The following is a 20,848-nucleotide window of genomic DNA, read 5'->3' on the forward strand; positions in this document are numbered from 1 at the left end:
CTGCCCTGGGAGCACAGAGACGGACACACGGGCGGGTGGGACAGACGTGGGCCCGACTCATTTTTGACAAGTGCAAAAGCAGGTCAGCGGAGGAAGGACAGCTGGGACCACTGGACATCCACAGACTTAAAAAAACGGAAGAAGAACCTTGACCTAATCTCACACCGTATCCAGAAATTAAACTGATCACAGATTTAAATGTAAAACTTTGAGAAGATGACGTTTGAGAAACTCTTTTGGTACCTAATCTGGGTGAAGAGTTCTCAGATATGACATCAAAAGCACTATCTATGAAAGAAAATAATTATTTTTGGAAAAAAGTCAGTTCTCACATCATCAGAATTCAAAACTTTCGCTCTGCAAAAGATGTTCTTAAGAGGATGAAAAGACAAGGCACAGATTGAGAGAAAATATTTGCCACCCACACATCCAACAAAGGAGGACTCTCGAAACTCAACAGTAACAAAATAATCCAAGAAAATGAGTAGCAGATATGAAGCGATTTCGCCTGAGAGGGTGTTTAGATGGCGTAAAAGTCCATGAAAAGATGCTCAGCATCACTAGCCATCGGGTCGTCGCAAATTAAGGGAAATGCAGTTTAAAACCATATTGAGATAGTTATTAGAACAGATCAACCGAAAAATCACGACCATAGCAAAGGCTGGTGAGTGTATGTGTGGCATCTCTCACACGTCACTGGTGGGCACGTACAATGGTGCAGCCTTCCTGGAAAACCGTTTGTGAGTTTCTTTCAAAAACTAAGCGTGTGCGCACCGCACGACCCAGCAGTCAGGCTCCCGAACGTCATCCGGAGAACGAAAGCCGTGCCCACCCAGCACGTGCACCAACGTCGACAGCAGCTTCATCTGCAGCAGCCAGAACACGGACACGACCAGAGCGTCTCTAGATCAGTGGGTGCCTAACAGACGGGTGCACCACAGCACGGGCTGCGACTCAGCAATTACAAGGAACGAGCGTTTGATGTCCCCTGCAGCTGGTTACATCTCGAGGCATTCTGCTGAGTGGAGGAGAGCCAGGTCCTAAGCGTCACTTGCCGTGTTGTTCCCGTTCAAGTACAATCCAGAAAAGGCAGAGCCGTACAACAGAACAGATCAGTGACGGCAGCCCGATTGGCGGTTGCCAGGGCCGAGGATGGCGGAGGGAGGAGGCCGGGTCTCTGTGCCGGGGGAGCGCGTCTCCGCCTCGAGTGCAAGGAGGGGCCACGCGAATCCGCGGACGTGAGAGCGCGTAGAGCTGTACACGCGCTGTGCCAGTGCCGGGTCCCGGTCTCGATGTCGTACCGTAGTTACGTGAGACGTGACCATTGGGAGAAATGGGGGCCAGGTACACTGGACTTCTCTGTACTGTCTCTGCAACTTCCTGTGCATCTAAATTATTTCGAAATACAAAACGTATAGCGAAACAAAAAAAGTTTTACTCGTAAGTATTTTGTGTTTCTTACTGCTAAGTGGAATAGGTTTTTTCGAATTTCGTATCCCAGTTGTTTACTGCCAGTATATAAAGTACACTTGATTTTTGCGTGTTGACCTTGTGTCTCGTGCCTTTGCTACCGTCACTTATTGGTCCTTTTGTTAACTTTCTCACAGATTCCTTAGGATTTCACATGCAACCAGCGATGTGATCTGTGAGTTTAGTTTTATTTCTTGCTTTTCAACCCTTGTGCCTTTTGTTTGCTTTTTCTTTTTTTTTTTTTTTTTCCTTTGCTGGCCCTTCCTCAGTGCTGACCAGACGTGGGCGCCTTGCCTCGCGCCCAGCCAGCGGGGAACGAGCTCATCGTTCCAACAGTAAGGACGATGTTAGCCGTGGGTTCTTCATAGATCCCCTTCATCAGACTGGGAAAGTTCCTTTTTTATAGTTCAGTGAGACTTTTCAACCACGAATGGATGGTGACTTTTATCAAACGCTTTTTCTGCATCTATGGAAACATTCATGTTTTTTCCTCCTTATTTTGTCAAAATGGTTTTCAATTTCTGTTTTATTGATGTATTTTCCTTTTGTACATTGTTGGGTTCGACTCGTATGGAAAACACCTCTGTGCCTGCTGTGCCCAGGTGTGTGGGGATTTTCCCCACCCCCAGCAGCAGCCGGGTGTCCCACAGTTCAGCTCAGCTGCGACGGCGTCTGGTCCCACAAGACCCCCGCACACCTCGATGTGCTTCTGGGCTCCGACGCTTCTGACGTCTGACCCAGAGTTGCCTGTCTGCTCACGCTGCCCGCCTCTCTGGTCTCGCACGCTGCCCACTTTTCCCATGAGCGCCCTTAGCAGCTTAGTCATAATTATTTTAAGTGTCCAGTCTGTTCATTCTAAAACCGCTGCCATATCCGAGTCTGGTTGCGATGCTTCACGTCTTGGCACTGTGATTTTCACCGTTCATCTTGTAATTTCGGTTAAAGCAGGATGCGCTGCGTCCGGTGCTGGCTCCTGGCGAGCTGTAAGGCTCTGCATGCGCCTCTCTCTCTAGTTTGGGGTGGCAGCTGGCGGCCACAGTTTGCCCTGTGCGTCAGTTCTCTGTGGATCTGAGAGCAGTTGTTGATTTTCAGCTCAGTCAGCCTTTTCCTTGTTGCGAGGGCCGAAGTGACAACTTCAAGCTCTTACACGTCGGCCCAGAAATGTGTGATTTCTCTTGGACCCGAGGATTATTTAGAGGTGTGTTGTCTGAGATCCTTGGTATGATTCTCTCCACGTTTATTGTGTTTGGAATTTGTGGAGTTTCTTAAAATCTGTACATCTATGCCTTTCACCAAATTCGGAAAGTTTTCCGCTTTTTAAGAAAAGGCCTTCGTCCTGCCGACTGTCCCTGTTCTGTTGTGGGTTCCAGTCACAGTGCGTTAGAGCTGAAGCTGCCCGCAGATGCCAGAGTCACCCCCCTTTAGCAATCTCGTTTTCCAGTGGGATTCGGTCATTTCTGTTACTCGAAGGTGAAAGTTCACTAAGTCTTTTCTGTGTCGTCTTCAGTTGGTTATTAAGCCTGCACATTAAATTTGTCGTTTTAGATATTATATATTTCAGTTCTGAAATTTCTGTTTGGCTCTCCTTATAGTTTCCATTTACTGCTAAGATTTTTTACATCTCTATTCGTGATAAGCATTTCATTACCTAATTGAACATAATTATAATGGCTGCGTTAAAGTCTGTCTGATAGTTCCGGCGTCTGGGTTATTCAGGTTGGTTCTGTTGATCCTCTTTTCCCTCGAGGGCGAGGGCCGTTTCCTGGCTCCCCACAGGCAGGGTGCCTTTGGGTCGTGTCCTGCACAGGATGGGTGCCGTCTTGGGGGCTCCAGATCCTGCCGTATTCACCAGCGGAGATGTGGGGCTGTGCTTGGGCACAGTCGACTCGTGAGACCACCAGCCCTGTCACGCCTGCACCACTGGCGGCTCAGCCCTCAGAGCGGGCGGCGTCCAGGGCGCCCCACGCGCGTGCGGGTGAGGGTCAGACAGCCTCGAGCCTCCTGAGTGCGGGGCAGCAGGAGGCCAGAGGAGTTTCAAGGGAAGCGCGTCGTGAAGCAGGTAGCTTGGCTCAGGGCCAGCCGCTCTGTGCCTCCGCCTCGCCAGCTGGCTCCTGTCCGCGTGGAAGGAGACAGGGTGTGCGGACACAGTGGCAGCGACAGCGGAGGGGACAGGCCCGGCGCCTCCCCAGTCCCCGCTGCGGGCAGGTGGGGGCGGCGAGCCCCTCCACCCCCGAGCTCCGGGCGTTCGGACCCTGGCCTCTCGCCTGCCTGGGCAGAAGGGCGGCCGGGGCCGAGTCCACGCCCGCACCCCTGCGCCCGCGTCCAGGAGTCCGGGAGGACGGCGCCTCGCTCGTCGGCTCTGTGCCGGTGGGGAAGGCGTGACTCCATCCCCGTGAACAAATGCTGCCTTTTCACTTTAAAATGGGGAGGTCGACTCAACCTTCACTAAGGGAAACTTGCCCCTCGGTCCTCCCTGGGGCCTGTTGGGGACGGGCGGGAGGTAAACCGGGGCCCTGCCCTGCCCTGCGTCGTCCTCTGCCCTCCCCTCTTCATGAGGCCGCGGGCCGGCGCTGTCACCGCGTGCCTTCCCCACGGCCTCCCCCTCAGGCCCTCCGCACGCTCCCTGGAGTATGGCACCCAGGGGACCCCCCCACAGGAGCAGAGGACCCAGGACCGGCCCCACGGGTCTCCCAGCACCCAGGTCCCGTGGGACCCTGGAGAGCTCGTCCCTCGTGTCACGGGGGGCATGTTTGCACCACCCTCCATGCTGTTCAGTGAGCCCCGCCTCCGTTTAGCTCCATTTAGGTCGACACCAGGCGCCCCCAGACCCAGCCCTGTACGCCCGCCAGTGCTGCTGCCTCTGGTGGCCCGGCGCGCCTCCAGCCAGGGGGCAGCCTGCCTGGACAATCAGTCCAGAGAATGCCCGGGGGACGCAGGGGGACACGGCGGTCTACCGGTGCCGTCCGAGTCGGAGGCAGGGTGCGGCCGTGCAGGTGTGCGGAGTGGCCCGGGCGTGCCAGGCCCATCTCCAGAGGCCGGGAGCCGTTGTTCCTCTGTCTCTCCCAAAGACTCGCTTCTTCAGAGACGTGTCTGCAGCATAGTGGGTCACCTCATCAGGAGCAGGACTCCTCACGCGGACGTGACCCAGATCCTCACTCTGGTGCTGTCCCCGGACAGGCGGAGCCACGTCTGGACAGGGGCCATCAGCCTGGTCCGAGGGCCCAGCATCACCGGCACCGGAACCGAGCAGGGCCACTTTGCCAGCAGTCTGAGTTTGAATCTGGGGGTCAGCGCTAGAGAAACGGCCTTTTTTAACTCAGAATGTTAACTTTAAACACGCGTGGACGCTTTCCCGTGTCCGCGGCGGCGGCCACACCGTGTCCCCGCGCAGGTTCTGTCTGCCGGGCCAGGACTGAGCTGTGTGTGTTTCCTCCGCAGGGCGAGTCGGTGAAGTACTTTCTGGACAACTTGGACCGGATCGGCCAGCTGGTGAGTACCCCCCACCCCACGACCGAGCGCGTCATGGAGCGTCTGCGTGGAGACCGAAGCAGCCGGTGACACGGCCTGGTGACCTTGGCCGGCGCAGTGGCCTTGGTGGCCTTCCTCTGTGTGTCAGGGTGGAGGGGTGCACGTGCTCCGTGGGGACGGCTCCCTCGTTCCCATGGGGAAGTGTCACTGTCTTGCTCGTGAGCCTTCAGACTGCTAAGCGAGGTGTCGGGCAGTGTCTCTGAGGTCCCTCCGCCCAGATCCCCATAAAGGGACCTGAGCACGTGGACGGTTTCCTTTCAGTTTTCATTGTGGGAAACTCGGGCTCCTCCAGCATAGAGTCGGGGACTCCTCACCCCACCCCGCAGAGGCGAACAGGTCCTCGGGCCATTCAGCCAGCAGGGGTCCACCGTGTGTCTCTGGAAGGCGGGACCGCAGCGCGGTCATCACCCCAGCGCCACGCTGCATCTGAGGTTGGCAGTCGCTCCTCAGAGCCACCTCGGGGCCCCCGGCCGGCTCGTCGTTTCCCGCGGGTGCTGCTCATCTTAGCAGTTTGAGCCGCTGTCCTCGCTGGGTCGGGACGTAGCCGTCGCTCCATGTCACCCACGCGTCTTTAAACCTGCGGGGTCCTCCCCCCGTCTTTCGTGTTCTTTCGCTTCATCCGTGGAGTCGCTATAGCTCATTTCTCCCCTGGGCCCCTCACGTCGTCCGGGCTTTGCCCTCCACCCGCGTGTCGGCGAAGCTGCACCTCTGTGCCCTGCCCGCCCTGCGCGTCCGCAGCTGGGTCTCGGACACGTCATCGTCCCTGCTGGGTTTTGGTGAGGCTGCTGCACAAGTGGCCTCGGGCGGAGTCGCAGGCGTCCGCAGCGCCAGCTCGCGGCTCCGTGAGACGGGCTGCTCCTGCGTGCGGTGGTCATCAGGGGCTCCCGGGGGTGACTCACGGAGCGCGTCACGGACAGCATGTAAACCGCGCTGCCAGGCCCACGTTCGGTCAGCTCCCAGCAAGGCTCTGGAGCGACACGCTCTGGACGCTAGAAAAATCGAAGGTAGCTTTAGTGCAGAGACAAGGTGGTTAGTTTCCTGTGGAGAAGAGAGTGGTTGAGATTCCACGGCTAACGCCGAGATTCTGGTAACTTCCTCGGCCTCCGTTCATTCTGAAAGGAGCCGTTCGATCCCTTCGCTGTCTGCTTCGTGGTAAGTCTCTCGTTTGTGAGCAAAGCCGCGTTTGGCGTTCGGTTCGACGTCCCGCCGAGGTCGCCCGACTGTGCCTTCCACCCCGTCTTTTCTTCTCTGTTTTCGCCCCCCTCAGCCTCTCCGTGTCCCGTGTTTTACAGAACTACTTTCCCAGTAAGCAAGACATCCTGCTGGCGAGGAAGGCCACCAAGGGCATCGTGGAGCATGACTTTGTTATTAAGAAAATCCCCTTCAAGATGGTGGACGTGGGCGGCCAGCGGTCCCAGCGCCAGAAGTGGTTCCAGTGCTTCGACGGGATCACCTCGATCCTGTTCATGGTGTCCTCCAGCGAGTACGACCAGGTCCTCATGGAGGACAGGCGCACCAACCGGCTGCAGGAGTCCATGAACATCTTCGAGACGATCGTCAACAACAAGCTGTTCTTCAACGTCTCCATCATCCTGTTCCTGAACAAGATGGACCTCCTGGTGGAGAAGGTGAAGACCGTGAGCATCAAGAAGCACTTCCCGGACTTCCGGGGCGACCCGCACCGGCTGGAGGACGTCCAGCGCCACCTGGTGCAGTGCTTCGACCGGAAGCGGCGGAACCGGAGCAAGCCACTGTTCCACCACTTCACCACCGCCATCGACACCGAGAACATCCGCTTCGTGTTCCACGCGGTGAAGGACACCATCCTGCAGGAGAACCTGAAGGACATCATGCTGCAGTGAGGCGCAGGCCGCGCCCGCCGCCCCCGAGGGCCGCAGGACACGGACACTGACTAGCTACTGAGCCCGGGCTGGCAAACTACTGAGAACCCCCCGGCAGGTGACCGAGCGTGCACGCTAGCGACCGACTCACCAGCGGGCCTCGCAGACGGCTCTCCTCTCTAACGCGCACGTCTTCAGTGAGGCCGACTAACCCGAAAGCTTTGCCTAGAAGTAGCTTGTAGGCGCCCGGTGCCACTGCCACCAAACGCAGAGCCCCGCCCCACCCCACCCCCGCCCCCCTGGGGGTCTCGGTGCCACCTCCCAAAGCGAACCAGTTGCCTTTGACAACTCCCGGGCCATTTCCTGCGAGGCCCGGGCGGGCGCGTCAGATGAAGCCCAGGGCCCCTCTGCGGGGGGCAGGAGCCCCCAGGCCGGGCCTGCCTTAACGCCCCCAACGGCCCGTTCTCCCCGCCTTGGCACGGCGGGGCGGGTGCGGGGACGGCGAATGTCCGCGTGCTCACGGCGGCGCTGGTCCCTCCACCCCCGCGGCACCCTCTGCTGCCTGCAGGGGCGGCACTGAGCACGGCCTCGCGGAAGCCGCGGAGAGCTTCCTGCTGCTAGCTGGCCACTGCGCGGGCCGGTCACCAGCACAGCTCTGGCTGGCTCACAGCCGCTGGGCCCGCCCCCCACAGACAACCTCTCAGGAGCCGCAGCGCCCAGAGACACCTGTCCTTCACACTGCCACCACCCCGGTGCCTGGACAGCTGTGCCTGCTGTCGGCTGGGCCCTGCAGACTGCTCTCATCTGCAGGGGGCTCTGGGCCGGCACAGCCGACACTCAGGTCGCTGGTCCAGTTCCTGCCGGGGCCTCGCTGTCTGTAAAAACACAGCGCGGTCCATGCTGTGTCTCACTCTACTAAAAAGTCTGTCCCGCGTGCTTGGGGCTCGCCCCAGCACTGAGAAGGGAAGGCGTGTCCTCTGTAGCTGGCACCGGGGCGTCGCTGTGGCTCGAGCACGCGTCTTAGGCTCTTGTCCTCAGGTCACACTGCCCACTCCTTCGCATTGCTCAGCTCATTGTCCGCAAGCCAGGTAGCTTCGATCTCGTGGCAGGTGCTGACCAGAAGAACGTGGAGGACAAGACCTGCTCTGAGTCACCCCTGGCGTCCCCTTGCTGTAACAAGGGGACCACGGGAAATGCTCTCTGTGCTCAAGGCTGCACGGTGCTGTCCGCCAGGGTCTTAGCTCTTTTCTTGGCTGGAAAAAAGTTGCTGGTTTCGTACTGGTTCCTGTGGCTCTTCGCAAATGACCGGCTGTGGCCCAGGGTCAGGCCGGCGATGTGGCTTCAAGGGGATAGGGCTCTCAGCGGGCCCCGTCAGGGCGGGCCCGAAACCGCAGTTCCCTCTGGCGGCGGTGGCAGTGCGGGGTGCCCTTGCCGTCACCGCGCTGGGCCTCAGCTTGGTCAGGTTCAGGCTGTCGCTTGGCAGCTCGGCGAGGTTCTGGTTCAGGTGGAGCCTGCTGCCGTCACCTTTGGTGGACCCGGTGGCTTTGAACCGCCTCCTGGCCCCGTCCGTGAGCGCCTTTCCCCGTTGACAGTGTGCTGTACTTGCTGGTTCACATTCGTGTAAGTAACGAGAGACAGTGCCGAGCTGTCTGGGAGGCAGGCTGGGTGGCCCCGAGGCTGGGGCCCCCGACCAGCACGGCCCCCGGCCCCACACGGCTCTGCTGAGTGGCTTCTGCGGTTCGTGCTGGCTGGGGAGGGAGGTGACTTTGCAAGGCTGAGCTAAAACCATTTACAGCTTTTCTTACACATAGATCGTAGTCATTTGTCTTCAAAACCTTAGGCTTTTGTAATTTTTTATTCTAATTTCACTGTTATCCTTGATTATTGTCTTTTTTATTGAGATATTGGAGAAGCAGGAGATAGTTGTGCCTCATCTATTATTGCAAAAATGTAACAATAAACTTCCTCAAAATAAGATCTTTTCTCGTGTACTATTCTGTTTGTAGAGAAATCGTTTCAAAGCTTTTTGAGTTTCCGCTTGTAATTTATAGAGCTCTCTAGAATTCTTATTCTTAAAATGCTTTATTTCTTGGAGAAAAGCGAGTCGGTTATTTTAACTCCAAGATCAAAAACTGACCTCGAAACCAGACTGTGAGTTGAGAAGGACCAACTCGGGGTCCTGGCAACAGACATCGCCTCGCTCAGCGTGTGAGCTGGAGGCACCGTCAGAACGGGCGTCCCGGTGAGCCGCACGCCGAATCCGCACTGGTGGGGAGGGTCTGCTTTGGGGTGTACCCACCTCCAGTTTCTGGGTGTTTAGTAAAATGAATCCCTAGTTTTTCTTTGCTCAATAGAAAATACCACTCAGCGTTCAAAACCAATTTTTAAATTTTCAGTTCCAAAAATAACTGTAGAGCAAATAACTCTCTAATCCTAAACGTGTCGAGGCTCATCTTCTGATTGTCACAGTTTTACTTTCACGTGCTAAAGCCTGACACAGCAGAGCTGTCACAAAGACCGTTTTGAAGGAAGGCCTCTGGGACACGACTTCGTGACATGCGCGGGGCGTGCACGCGTGCAGACACGCAGGTGTGGGCGGGGGGCGTCCTGCCGCTCTCGGGTCTGGAAGCCCGAGGAGACGGTCCCGGTGACCAACACCGCAGCCGTGCGGGGGCCGGGGGAAGGCACGGGGGCGGGCAGGACGGGGTTCCGGGGTTGTGACCCTGGGGTGACCTTCCCAGCCACAAAATGCAGCGTGAAGGGGTCCCAGTTGTCAGCACAGCGCATCACGCCCAGGACCCTTCTAAAAGGAGGATCTGCATGATGGTCAGTGGCCGTCACCTGGGCAGGCCCTCCAGGCTTCTAGGATTCTGTGTTGAGTGTGGGGAGGACACTATTCCAGGGTCACAGCCACCGCGTCCCCCCTCGCTGACCAGCAGCCGCCTCAGGGCCGTGGTGGCTTCTGTGATCGTGCCAGCGAGGGGCGCGGTCTGGCCAGGCCTTCACGGCAGCCCCCTGTTTGAGGGCCTTCAGTGCCTTGTTCCCCAGAAGGCACAAGGACATGCTCGGCAACCTCGTTCTGACCGACCCCTGGACACTCGGGAGGCACTGCTCGGAGAGGGGACAAGCTGGCCCTCGGCCGGCTCCACGCGCACGGCGGCCCAGGGTGACCGTGCCACGCATTTCCGTCTCACGCCCAAGCACTGCCCGCCCGGAGCTGGGCTGGCTCCCTGCCCCCGCCCCCTGGTCCAGCCCCAGGGCTGTGCTGGGCGTCCTGGGTCCCCAGAGGGCTGACACTGCTGTGTCACAACATGCCGCCCAAGCCGGGGTCCACAGACAGCAGTGAGCTGACTGCGAGCAGAGGGGGACCGGGGCGGGGACGCCACCACCGTGTCCACAGCCACTGCTGTGTCTGCCTCCTGCCTGCGGCCGAGGGCGGCGGGTCCCAGGGCCTGCCCCCGGGGAGACCTGGACACGCAGCCCGGGCGCCCGAGGTCGGGAAGGCCCGCCCGGCCCGGTCTTGTCTGCACAGTGCCGTGGAGCCTGCCCCGGTGGACGCCCTCCAGACCACAAGCAGGCTGCTCGCTGGAGGAGCGCCCTCGTGCCCCGTCCCGCCTGGCACCAGAGTGGCTCCTGGGGCGGGACACGTGCCACGGCAGTTCTGCTGACCCCGACGTGGTGACGGCCAGGAGACCCTGGGCACCAACCCCAGGTCGTGGCGGGAAGGAGCAGGGCAGCACAGGAAACGGTGAGCACGCAAACGTCCTGGCCGGGCCGAGCTCTGGCAATCGGTGACCCCGTGCGGCTGGGTGGGGGAGATGGGGTTGCCAGCCGGGGAATCGGGCCTCCTGCAGGGTGAGGTGGCCGGGAACGGCCGACCTGCAGCAGCCACGCCCCCAGCCCCGATACCGCGGCCGGCAGCGCCCCTCTGTGTCAGGTGCGTCTGCATGGAAGAGCCGGGGCTGCGTTTGCCCGGCTGTGAACTATGGCCACGCAGCCCACAGACAGGCCGACCAGAGGCCGCGGGGCCACAGAGCGCGCCGGGCTGCTGTGATGGGGCAGGGTCCCTCCCCATCCTGCCTCCGCTTCCTCGCGGGCGCCGGCTCCAGCGGCCAGGACCTCACGTACCACCCAGTGTTCATTCGACAGCAGACGTAGCCATTTTCGAGCTAGTGACCGCCGCGTGGCGGGGATGCAAGGCAGCGGCTGGGCAGCAGTGGCGGCTGGTGGAGTCGCGGTGGGAGCAACGCCGTGGACGGCGTTCGTATGAACGGAAGGAGCCGCCCCCGGCGAGGCAGCCCTTTCCTCTCGTTGCATCTCATCCGCGGCATCCGCCTGGCCCTGGGAAGCACGGGACGGAGTGGACCCATCTGGTAAATAAGCCTTCAGTGGACGCCAGTGGCAGGGCCTGCGGGGCAGAGGGGTCTCCGGGTCCTGGACGGTGAGGGGCGCTCGGCCCACGGACAGCCCCTCAGCTTATCAGGCTTCGCCCCTGCTCAGTCCACGCCGTGCTGGGCTGTGCTGACAAGAGCTGTGTGCCAAACGGCCGCGGCACGGAGAAGCCGGGCGGGAAGGGCCGGCAGAGGGACAGGAAGGAGGCGGTGACTCGTGCCGGCCTCTCCCCCCTGCCCCCCGCCCCCCGCACAGGCCCCCGCGCGCCGCGGTCCTGCCTCGCCAGAGGTGTCAGAGTGACAGCAGCATGCCACTGTCCCCGCCACCCACCGGAGGGACACTCAGGAACTGTCCCGGTCACTCCCAGGGGACGCCGAGCCTCGGTGTCATCGAGATAAGAGATCCCGCCTCTTGCCCCTCCCCCACATCTGTCCCACTTGTACCTTTAGGACAGGTGGACGGAGCCACCACGAGCCCCTGCCTTTGACGTCAGGGCTCCTTTCTACACGCTGGGCGCTCACGGTACTGTCCCCTCACCGTCCAGGAGCCCCAGACCCAGCTCGGTCCCCCGTTTCTGTGACTCCCCTGCTTAACAGCGAGGGTGAGGCCTGTCGCCTGTGGCCACACTTCCCCAGTGACAGGTGAGACGGAGTGGGCACCGAGGGGGGGACACAGCCACGGGGCGGGACACAGCCACAGGGGGTGGACACAGCCACGGGGGGGGGGACACAGCCACAGGGAGGGACACAGCCACGGGGGAGGGGGACACAGCCACAGGGGGGGACACAGCCACGGGGGCAGGACATAGCCACGGGGGCCGACACAGCCACCATGCTGCCCACCCGGCCGCCCAGCCACGCGCTTTAGCCGCTCTGACACTCCGCCAGGCGACAGGCCGAGCCGCCAGTGACACTCTATTTGAAACGCAACTGTCACGTTAGATGGGCGTGGTGAGAAACCGTGAGAATAAGTCGCCTTCTGGCCGAACGTTGAGGACGGAGGGGTTCGCTCGGCCTGTCATCCGCGTGCCGGGAACGGGCGGGAGGCAGCGGTCCGCGGGCACGGCTTCCGGGCCAGTCCCCGCTGGTCACGGGCCAGTGAGCTCCCGAGTGACGCCTGTGTGAAGCGCAAGCGTGGCACCGTGGTGTCCGTGGAGCCGAGGGGGGCGTGCTGGGCTCGGCCGAGAGGCGGCACCGGAGCTGTGCCTGGGCGGGGCTGGCGCGGACAGGCTCGGCGGGCCAGAGACGTGTGTGCGGTGGCCCCCGCGGGGAGCAGACGGTGGGTCCGGCCGGCTCAGGGCCCCAGGTGTGCTGGTTAAAATGCTGGGGTCACGCCCCTTGGGGCGGCCTCATGTGGCCGCGGCCGGCTTCGTTTCTGGTTGGTTTGCTGAGCGCCCAGCAGTCACTTCAGAGGCCGCGGGACACGCGCTCACGGGGCGGTGCCTTCGGTGGCTGAGGAGGCGGGGCTGTCGTGTCCGGTGGCCTCTCTGGTGGGCGAGCGAGTCCTTGGCTCACCCGTCAGCACCGAGGTGAGGGGACTGGACTGAGCATGTGGTGGCCCAGGACAATTCTTGGAAATTGCCTTTTAAAATAACTCCTGACACACACTTGTTCCCATTCGCCTCTTTCCCCAAGGAGCCGAGTCCAAAAATAAACCTCGGTTATTCCGGGTTCTTGTTAATCAAGGTGCTCGCTGCTGCCCCGGAAGGGGTCTGTTAGCCGCTCTCCGGGTCTGCTGGACTCCAGTGGCTCTCAAAGCCACAGCCCCTCACCGCGGAGCGGAAGGGTCAGTGCAGAGCTGCCCCAGGCCGGTGCCCAGGGCCGTCTCCTTGGTTCCCCTGTGTCCAGTCACCCCCTATGGGGTCAGGCTCATCTGGCAGACCTGGGCCAGGCGTAGGGACACAGGCCGCGGCCAGGCCTGTGCTCGCCCTGGGACCCGCAGGCCACGGCTCAGGCCCGTGAGGTGCCTCGGGAAGCCTGTCCTCACGGGACAGAGCTCTTCCTGCCGGGGACGCGCCCTCAGTGCACAGACAAGTCCGCGAAGCCCCAGCAGCCCTGGCTCCGTTCGCCTTGGCATCTCGGCCCAGGGTGCTGGCCACCCACCCGGGCCACTGGGACCTCAGGCCGTCTTGAGTGAAGGTGCCGCAGCTGCCAGACCCTGCTGGCCACCTCGGGACCAGGCAGAGTGGGGCGGGGGCAGCCCAGGGGTCAGGTGCAGGTCAGGGGCAGGCCTACCTGCCCGACAGCATGCTTTCCCGAGACCCTGGACCCGGGCGGGGGCGGGGGCAGAGGCGGGGGGACACCAGCATCAAGCCAGCAAACATGCCTGGGCCCAGCGCAGCTCTGCAGACCCGCAGACTCGGGCCGGTGACCGAAGCAGCCAGCCTCCTCAGCCGCAGCTCGGACAGGGCTCCTGCTGGGCAGGGCGGTGTTGAGGACACGGCTGGCAGGTGCAGGCAGCACCCGCTCAGAGCTGGGGTCTGTTTGCAGGAAGAGCCGCCTCCTCTCCCCAGGGATGTGGGCCAGCCGGCCACCCTGGCCGCCACGTCCGGACAGCAGCTCCTCGTGGCCCCGTGCGAGGACCTCCCTGCGCACGTCTGTCCCCAGGCACCCCAGACCCCCTTTCAACATGGCGGGATCTAAGTTCGGACTCTCGGCTGTAACATTAGCTGCTGGGCTCAGCCGGCGTGTGTGTGTTTTTTCTTTAAACCCCTGTGGAGATTTCGTCCATCCCAGAAAGGCCTGAATCAGATGTCCCGTGGGGCGGTGTTAGCAGAGCCACATCCCACCCGGCCCCACGCTCTGGACTGTGGGGGCAGGCGGCCCGGTCCCCAGCCAAACTCGCCTTCCTGTCCCGCTGGGCGTAATCGGGGCGGGGATGGGGGCGGAGTTTCTCCTTTCACTCACCTGAGGACAACTTTGCGCCCCAAAATCAAAGAAGAGGAAGAGGGTCTCGGGGCTGCTGGAGGGGACCGGCCACCTCCGACCGGGCCTTGCTTCTCACCCCGTGCTCAGAACAGGGCACATACGACTCCCGGCCGAACCCGCACTCGGCAGCAGCCCCGCGTCGTGACCCCAATGCCTTAGCTCCGCGTGAGCCGTGAGCCCGTCCTCCTGGGCCCGTCGGCGAGCTGTCCTCCCCCTCGGGGACCTTGGACAGACAGAGCTAAGAAAGCGGCAGTCAACCTTGCACATTTACGAAAACGATCTGTCCCCAAAAGTTTTATTTTCAAAACGTCCCTCCCAGCAGCTAAGAATCTCTCTCCGTCTGCCCCTGGTGAGGCCGTGGAGGCAGGTGCTGCCCCTAGCGGTTTGTCCCTTCCCGCTTTGGGACGCTGTTGTGGGACGCTCGCCCCAGTTGAGAGCCACAGGCCACGGGGCACGAGTTCGGCCACGACCCCTGTGGCATGCGTGGAACCCGAGCCTCTCCCCCAGCCGGAGCCAGGCTGCTAGTCCTCGTCCCCCGTTACATAATTCCAGTGATTAACCCTGAGCAGAAAACAGGTAAAACTGTGTGGCGGCTGTCACGGCCCCGCCAAGCAGCAAACTCCTGGAGCGGGTTTTCCCGTCTGCCCTGCTTTTCAGGAACCTCGCCATCCTCGCCGAAGCTGGGGGGCCTGGGTGACTATCTGAAGCGCGTGCGGTGGGACTTGAGGCCCCGCGTGGGAGGCCGCCCCACGTCAGTGTCTCGGAAGCTGGGGCCGAGCTGGACGAGCGCCCACCACGCTCCGCTACACCGCGGCTTCCTGGGCTACGCGGTGCTGGGGTCTTAAGCCACTGCCCACCACGCTCCGCTACACCGCGGCTTCTTCCTGGGCTACGCGGTGCTGGGGTCTTAAGCCACTGGGTTTGGGTGGTTTGTCGCAGCGATAGAGGCCCAGGCCCTGACCTCCCCGTCCCCATGTCACACTCTCGCGGGTCTGCCGGCTCGCTGGTGCCTCTGTGGAGCCGTGCAGGAGGCCTGGGCACCGAGGAGCTGCACCTCTGCCGCCCGAAGCCCAGCACTACGCACCCTGTGCCTCTTTCCGAAGGGCCCCCTGGTGGCACCGGCGGCTTCAGGCTGCCTGCGTGGGGGGCCCCTCCTCTTCTAGATTTTATCCTGTAGTTTTTCTTAAAAGGCCGCAAGACTGTATACCCCGCAAACCGTACGAGCCCCCCTTGCAGAGGGGACGGTAGCTGTGACCCGACTCATCACGCCACAGGCGTTTCCGCCGTCGGGACCGGAAGTCCCTCTGCCTGGGGCGCTCACGGAGCAGAGACTGGGGCGTTTACCGTAGAAACAGGGTCGCACCGTCGGGAAAACAGCACCCGGGTACGCGCACGAAAGGCTTAAAGCAAAACCTAACAAAATCAGAGAAAAACGGCCGACTCCACAGCCGCAGCTGGAGATCACGACGGGCTTCAGCCAGCTGCCGAGGATCGAGGGACAGAACTAGACGAGAAAACGGGAGACAGAGGGTTCGAGGGACACTCCCCGTCCGGACCCCAGGCCACCTGTGTCAGGAACTGTCCCAAGAAAGCGGCCACCTGTTTCGCCACCGAGTGACAGCAGGCGGGCCCTGCCCGGCTTCCCACCTGCGTCACACGCACCCCTGTCCCCCAGCACCGTCCAAACACACAGCAGACCTCGGCACACGCCGAGGTGGGTGGCAGCCACCGGAACGTTCGCGGAGCTGCCCCGTGCAGTCCTGAGGACCGGAAGGCCATCGGCACCGCAGGAAGCACCCTCGGGTGGGGGGTGCTGTCAGCAGAAGTGAACCGCTTCACTTCCCTTGGGGCAGGGGAGCCAGCTGTGAGGCTGGGAGCCGAGTTCACAGTGAGTGGAGGCCCCGTCACCCCAGCTGTAAACACTGGAGGGGCTCAGAGGCCAGAGGCTGCAGAGAGCGCGCCCTGCCTCCCGCCACCACGGCTAAGTCCAGGCTGGGCACTGGGAGCAGGTGGGCCGCCCGACGACGACCTTCCTCGGCTTCCCTGGGACCCGCGGCACCCTGGGTGGCCAGCGCCAGGCAGTGGGGTCCTGGGGAAGATGGACATTGGGCAGGTGGTGGCTCTGAGCTAACTGTCCTCTGCCTTCAAGTGACAGGGAGAAGAGCCGGCCCGGGACAGTTTGCGCACGCTCAGCCTCTTCCTCAGGGAGGACAGCTTGTCCCCCAGAGCCCTGTGCAGCCCCCCGCCATCCCTGCCTCGGGCCCGGCCCGGCCCGGGCACCGCGAGGCGCCCCGCAAACATCTCCCACCGGGCCTGCGCGTCTACCACGCCGTCCACGCGGGCCAGCTCCTCCCCCGTCACCTCCCTCTCCAGGGCCCGGATGCACCTCGCCAGCCACCGTCCATGCTCTGTGATGGCCTCCGATGCCACCAAGGACCCCAGCCCACCCCCGGGGTCCAGCTCTGCCGCGAAGGCGTGGGTCCAGGTGTCGGGGGACAGGGGCTCCGAGGGGCTGGTGCCTGGCTCCGAGTCGCTCTCACAGCACGAGCCCGAGTCTGCGCTGCTTGGCGGCGTGTCCTCCGACGCGGCCGGCTGTCTTGCCTCCTGGCCCCGCAGCGTCTCCGCCACGGCTTGTGTCCAGGCGTGGAGCCTCTGAGAGGGAGACACAAGTGGTATTCTGTCTGCGGTCACTTACCCAGCCAGGGAGCCCCTCACCTAAGGGGACCCCGCTGTCCCCAGCCACTCAGGGCAAGTGGCAGGCTCATGACGCAGAGTCCCCACGAGCGCCTCTGAGGACTGGGGCCCGACGCAGGAGCCCAGCGGCCAGGCGAGCAGTAGTCACCGCCAAGTTATACAGAGCTTACAGTGAAATTTTACAATTATATTAAAAGCAAAGGAAATAAACAAGGAAAACTCACATCGCGTCCTGCACTTTGCTTTGCTCCGACCACTGCTCCGGGTTGTCCCCTGTCTGTGTGGTCACAGTAACACGACCCGACCACTGCTCCGCGTTGTCCCCTGTCTGTGTGGTCACAGTAACACGACACTGCCCACCCCTGCCCAGCCCACCTTTAGTGACAGAGACAGACATCCTGGAACCTCAAACACAACAAGATTCATTTAAAGCTTTTGGCTTGAAACTTTCGGTTTTAAAATTAAGCTGAAGCTATTTGATTGATAGACCTTTGCCTTTATTCAAATGAAAACGTTTTTAACTCATCCAGTGTTTTCATCCAAAGATGGGCTTAAAGAAAAAATAGACACCATCTGCCTTTGAACTCAGAGTGGAGCAAACCTCCCGCAGGCGAAGGTCTCCCGCAGTGGAGTCGCTGACCGCTCCTGGGCCTGCGGGCAATGCCTCGTGCCGCCAGCAGAGGGCAGCAGGGCCACGCCGGCCGCCCACAGGACCTGCTCTGTCCGTCCAGTGGGTCCCGCCCCTGAGGGCCCTGCTCCTCCCCAGGCAGCAGTGAGCCACGCAGAGGGGTCGGGGGAGGCCCCTTAAAGGTGAGGCCCCGTGAGTGAGCACTTGGACTGAGTCCTGCCTGGGCCCTGGGCCCTCTCCGCCCCCAGCGCTCCCTGCCATGGGCCCGGCGCCGGGCCAATCTTGGAGAGGGGCTCACGGTGACACTGTGCAGGCCCGTCACTGCGCCTGGAGCTCTGCAGACCCGGAGAGGGACATGGTGCAGGCCCGTCACTGCGCCTGGAGCTCTGCAGACCCCGCCCACCACCCACCTGTCTCCAGACCACAGGGTCCTTGCCACCGGCTCCCTGGAGGCCGCCCAGGACTCCGACTCCCAGTTCCCCACCTGGGGGCGGCTCCAGGCCCAGGGCGCAGCTCACCTTGTACCTGTCCACCAGCTTGAAGCCCAGGATGTGCTGCAGCTTCCGCAGGCAGACGGGACAGAGGTCCAGAGGCCGCCGCAGGGCCTCGTCCAGGCTGAGCACCCCCTGCATGACGCAGCTCAGCCAGCGGCAGCTCCCCAGGCCCAGCAGGTGGCAGAGCTCGTGGCACGTGACCTGAGGGAGCAAGCCCACCACTGTCCTTGTGGCCTTGACCCCGGACACCCAGCATAGCCCCAGGGCATCCGGGCAGTCCCTCCAGGACCCTGACCCTGGGCTGAGGCCCAGCGGCAGGAAGAGAGAGGTCCAAGCACTGACTGCACGGTGCCGGCCGCCCGCCCTGGGCTGCGGGGACGGGGGAGCTGGCGTGGGCGGCTCTGGGAGCCGCACTGCACGGGGCTTGAAGTCAGACACAGATTCGAATCCCAGCCCTGCACTGGACAGCCCTGTGACCTCGGCAAAGTCCTCGGTGTCTCTGAAGTGCAGGCTCGTCCTCGTCGTGAGGGCTGGACACAGGGCTCCGTGGCTGTCCACTTGTGTCCTTCCATCTGATGCCCGGAGCTCGCCAGCACCCCAGCCCTCCCGCCGTCGTCCTGTCCCCCATGTCCTGCTGCCCCCTGCAGCCCCCCGGGACCCCGGCCCCTGCCCACCTTGCAGCACTGGACCGTGCCCAGGGCGCTGAAGCACAAGCTCTGGCCTCTGTCCCACAGGGTGGTCGTGGAGTCATCTGCCGCCGTCCGTGCTGGTGCCAGGTCCAAGGCACTGGGCGCCCCCTGCAGCAGCTCCCCTGAGAACCGGGCGAAGCTGCAGACGCCCACTTCTGGGGGAGGCAAAGGGGAGGGGCTCCAAGCGCAGCCTTGGCCCCAGGGGCAAGGCCGCCCGTGCTCAGGATGCACAGAAGGGGCTCCAGGCGCAGCCTTGGCCCCAGGGGCCCAGGGGCAAGGCCGCCCGTGCTCAGGATGCACAGGTCCTGAAGGCCCAGCTCTGCCACTGTGTCTGCGTGACGGCCTTGGGGCAGAGCCCAGCCTGAGGGGCCGGGACGGGGCTGCGAGCCACGATGGCTATTTGCATGTAGGCGAGTGACAACCAGGAGGGGCTGGACACCCTGCTGTGCCCGGGGGACGCGCCAGCTCACCCTGCCCGGGGAGGTACGAGCCGAAGGTGAAGCCCCAGGTCTCGTGGGGGTAGAGGTCGCACCGCGTCAGGCCCAGCACGCACAGCGCATCTCCCGGCTTGCTGTCCCTCAGGAAGTTTAGGATGCCACCTGCAGGGGGCGGGAGAGGGAGAGGCAGAGGGACGTGAGGGGAGGCTGGGCACCCCTCTCCCAACCCCAGGCCACCGCGGCCACAGGACGGGCCGAGCTGCCTCGGTGTCCGATGGGTGGTCCTGGAAACGCCCATGTCCTATTACCTAGAACCCCAAGTGTGACCCCTCACGCGCCAGAAGGGACGTTGCAGATGGGATGAAAATGGGAAGGTTGTTCTGGGCCCTCCGGGTGGACCCAAAGTGACCGTGTAAGAGGCAGGCCGGGGGTCGGAGCAGCCGGAGGGCACCACCCTGCCAGCTGTGTGCATGGAGCGTGGGCGAGTGGCTGGGAGACGAGGGACCCCGAGGATGCAGCGACGTGAACCCAGAGGAGAGGAGGGGGGGGCCGGAGAAGGCGGGGACGCGGGGGGTGCCCGGCGGGCCAGAGGCCGTGAGGGCACCGGACAGACGCACGGGGACCCAAGGACGGTTTACAGGGAGAGGCTTGGACCCCAGTGGGGACGGCGGCTGGTGACAAGGCCCAGGCCATATGCTCTGCAGCACAGTCAGAGCTGAATGTGCAACGAAATGTCCAGTTTTACTAATTTCAAAGCAAAATCGACAGATCGAGTTGATTTTAATAATACTTCACTTAACCTAACACGGCCAAATTAATATTTTAACGTGTAATCGAATGTTTAAAAATTAAAAGCTCGTTTACACTGCTTTTCATACGGACTCTTCATCCCCGTGTGCTTCCCGCACTTAGCACAATCCCGCCTCAGACCAGCCGCGTCTCATGTGTTCGGCGGCTTCGCGTGGCCCGTGGCTGCTGTCCTGGACAGCACGGGTCTAGGGTGTGACCTTGGAAATGAGTGGCCGAGGTCTTTAGCTCTGAGAGGCCAAGGAATTTTAGCTCTGGAGGTGACAGTGATGGTGACGATGGTCATAGTGTGGCTTGTGCCCCCTAAAACGCAGGTTGGAGTCCTAACCCTTGACACTCAAAACGTGACCTTATCGACCGTCTTTGCAGAGTGATCAAGCTAAGATAAGGTCACTAAAGCAGCGTAATCCAACGTGCCTGGTGTCCTTAGGAGCAGGGACGCCGACACACAGGGAAGCAATGATGTGGCCATGGGGAGAAAGGAGCTACAAGCCAGGGAACCCCCAGGATGGCCGGCCACCACCGGAAGCTGGAAGGGGCAGGAAGGAGTGTCCCCTGAAAACTAGACCCGCCGTCCCACTGACAGGGCCCGCACAAGCCAAGTGGAGCGCGGGAACCGCTTCCAAATGCGTGTAAGGTGGGGGAGCAGCCGGCTACGGGGGGGAGCAGCCGGCTACGGGGGACAGCGAGGAAGTCGGGGGGCTGGCAAGCTCTTCTACACCCGGTCCTGGTGATGACTGCGATGTGTTTGTCAAGACTCACGGAAATGTTACGCTCAAAAGGAAGAATCTGTCTACAGTAAACAATGGCCCAACGAACACGACTGAAAATATCGGAGACTTAACCACGGGACAGAGGCAGGGAGGGACCCCGAGCCCACAGACGCGGCCGAGCGGGTTCTGAGACGGGGGAGGGGGAGGGGGAGGGGGGCCCGCCCTGGC

At 62.0% G+C, this 20,848-nt stretch overlaps 2 protein-coding genes across 2 annotated transcripts in view; one reads left to right on the top strand and one right to left on the bottom strand.

Annotated features, from left to right (window-relative positions):
• The window catches only part of GNA12 (G protein subunit alpha 12), a 31,660-nt gene extending 22,844 nt beyond the window's left edge, over positions 1–8,816 (top strand). The window contains exons 2-3 of the mRNA XM_025049567.1: positions 4,909–4,959; positions 6,291–8,816. Coding sequence (XP_024905335.1) covers positions 4,909–4,959; positions 6,291–6,860 — 621 coding nt within the window. The 3' untranslated portion in view covers positions 6,861–8,816. The remainder of the gene's footprint in view (positions 1–4,908; positions 4,960–6,290) is intronic.
• Positions 8,817–15,079: 6,263 nt separating this feature from the next.
• Positions 15,080–20,848, bottom strand: part of AMZ1 (archaelysin family metallopeptidase 1) — an 8,328-nt gene continuing 2,559 nt past the window's right edge. Inside the window, exons 2-5 of the mRNA XM_025049568.1 lie at positions 19,134–19,262; positions 18,649–18,818; positions 17,999–18,175; positions 15,080–16,810 (exon numbers count right to left, since the gene is read on the bottom strand). Coding sequence (XP_024905336.1) covers positions 16,286–16,810; positions 17,999–18,175; positions 18,649–18,818; positions 19,134–19,262 — 1,001 coding nt within the window. The 3' untranslated portion in view covers positions 15,080–16,285. The remainder of the gene's footprint in view (positions 16,811–17,998; positions 18,176–18,648; positions 18,819–19,133; positions 19,263–20,848) is intronic.

This window comes from Pteropus alecto, unplaced genomic scaffold, assembly GCF_000325575.1.
Source record: "Pteropus alecto unplaced genomic scaffold, ASM32557v1 scaffold56, whole genome shotgun sequence".
NCBI classification, from domain to species: Eukaryota; Metazoa; Chordata; class Mammalia; order Chiroptera; family Pteropodidae; genus Pteropus; species Pteropus alecto.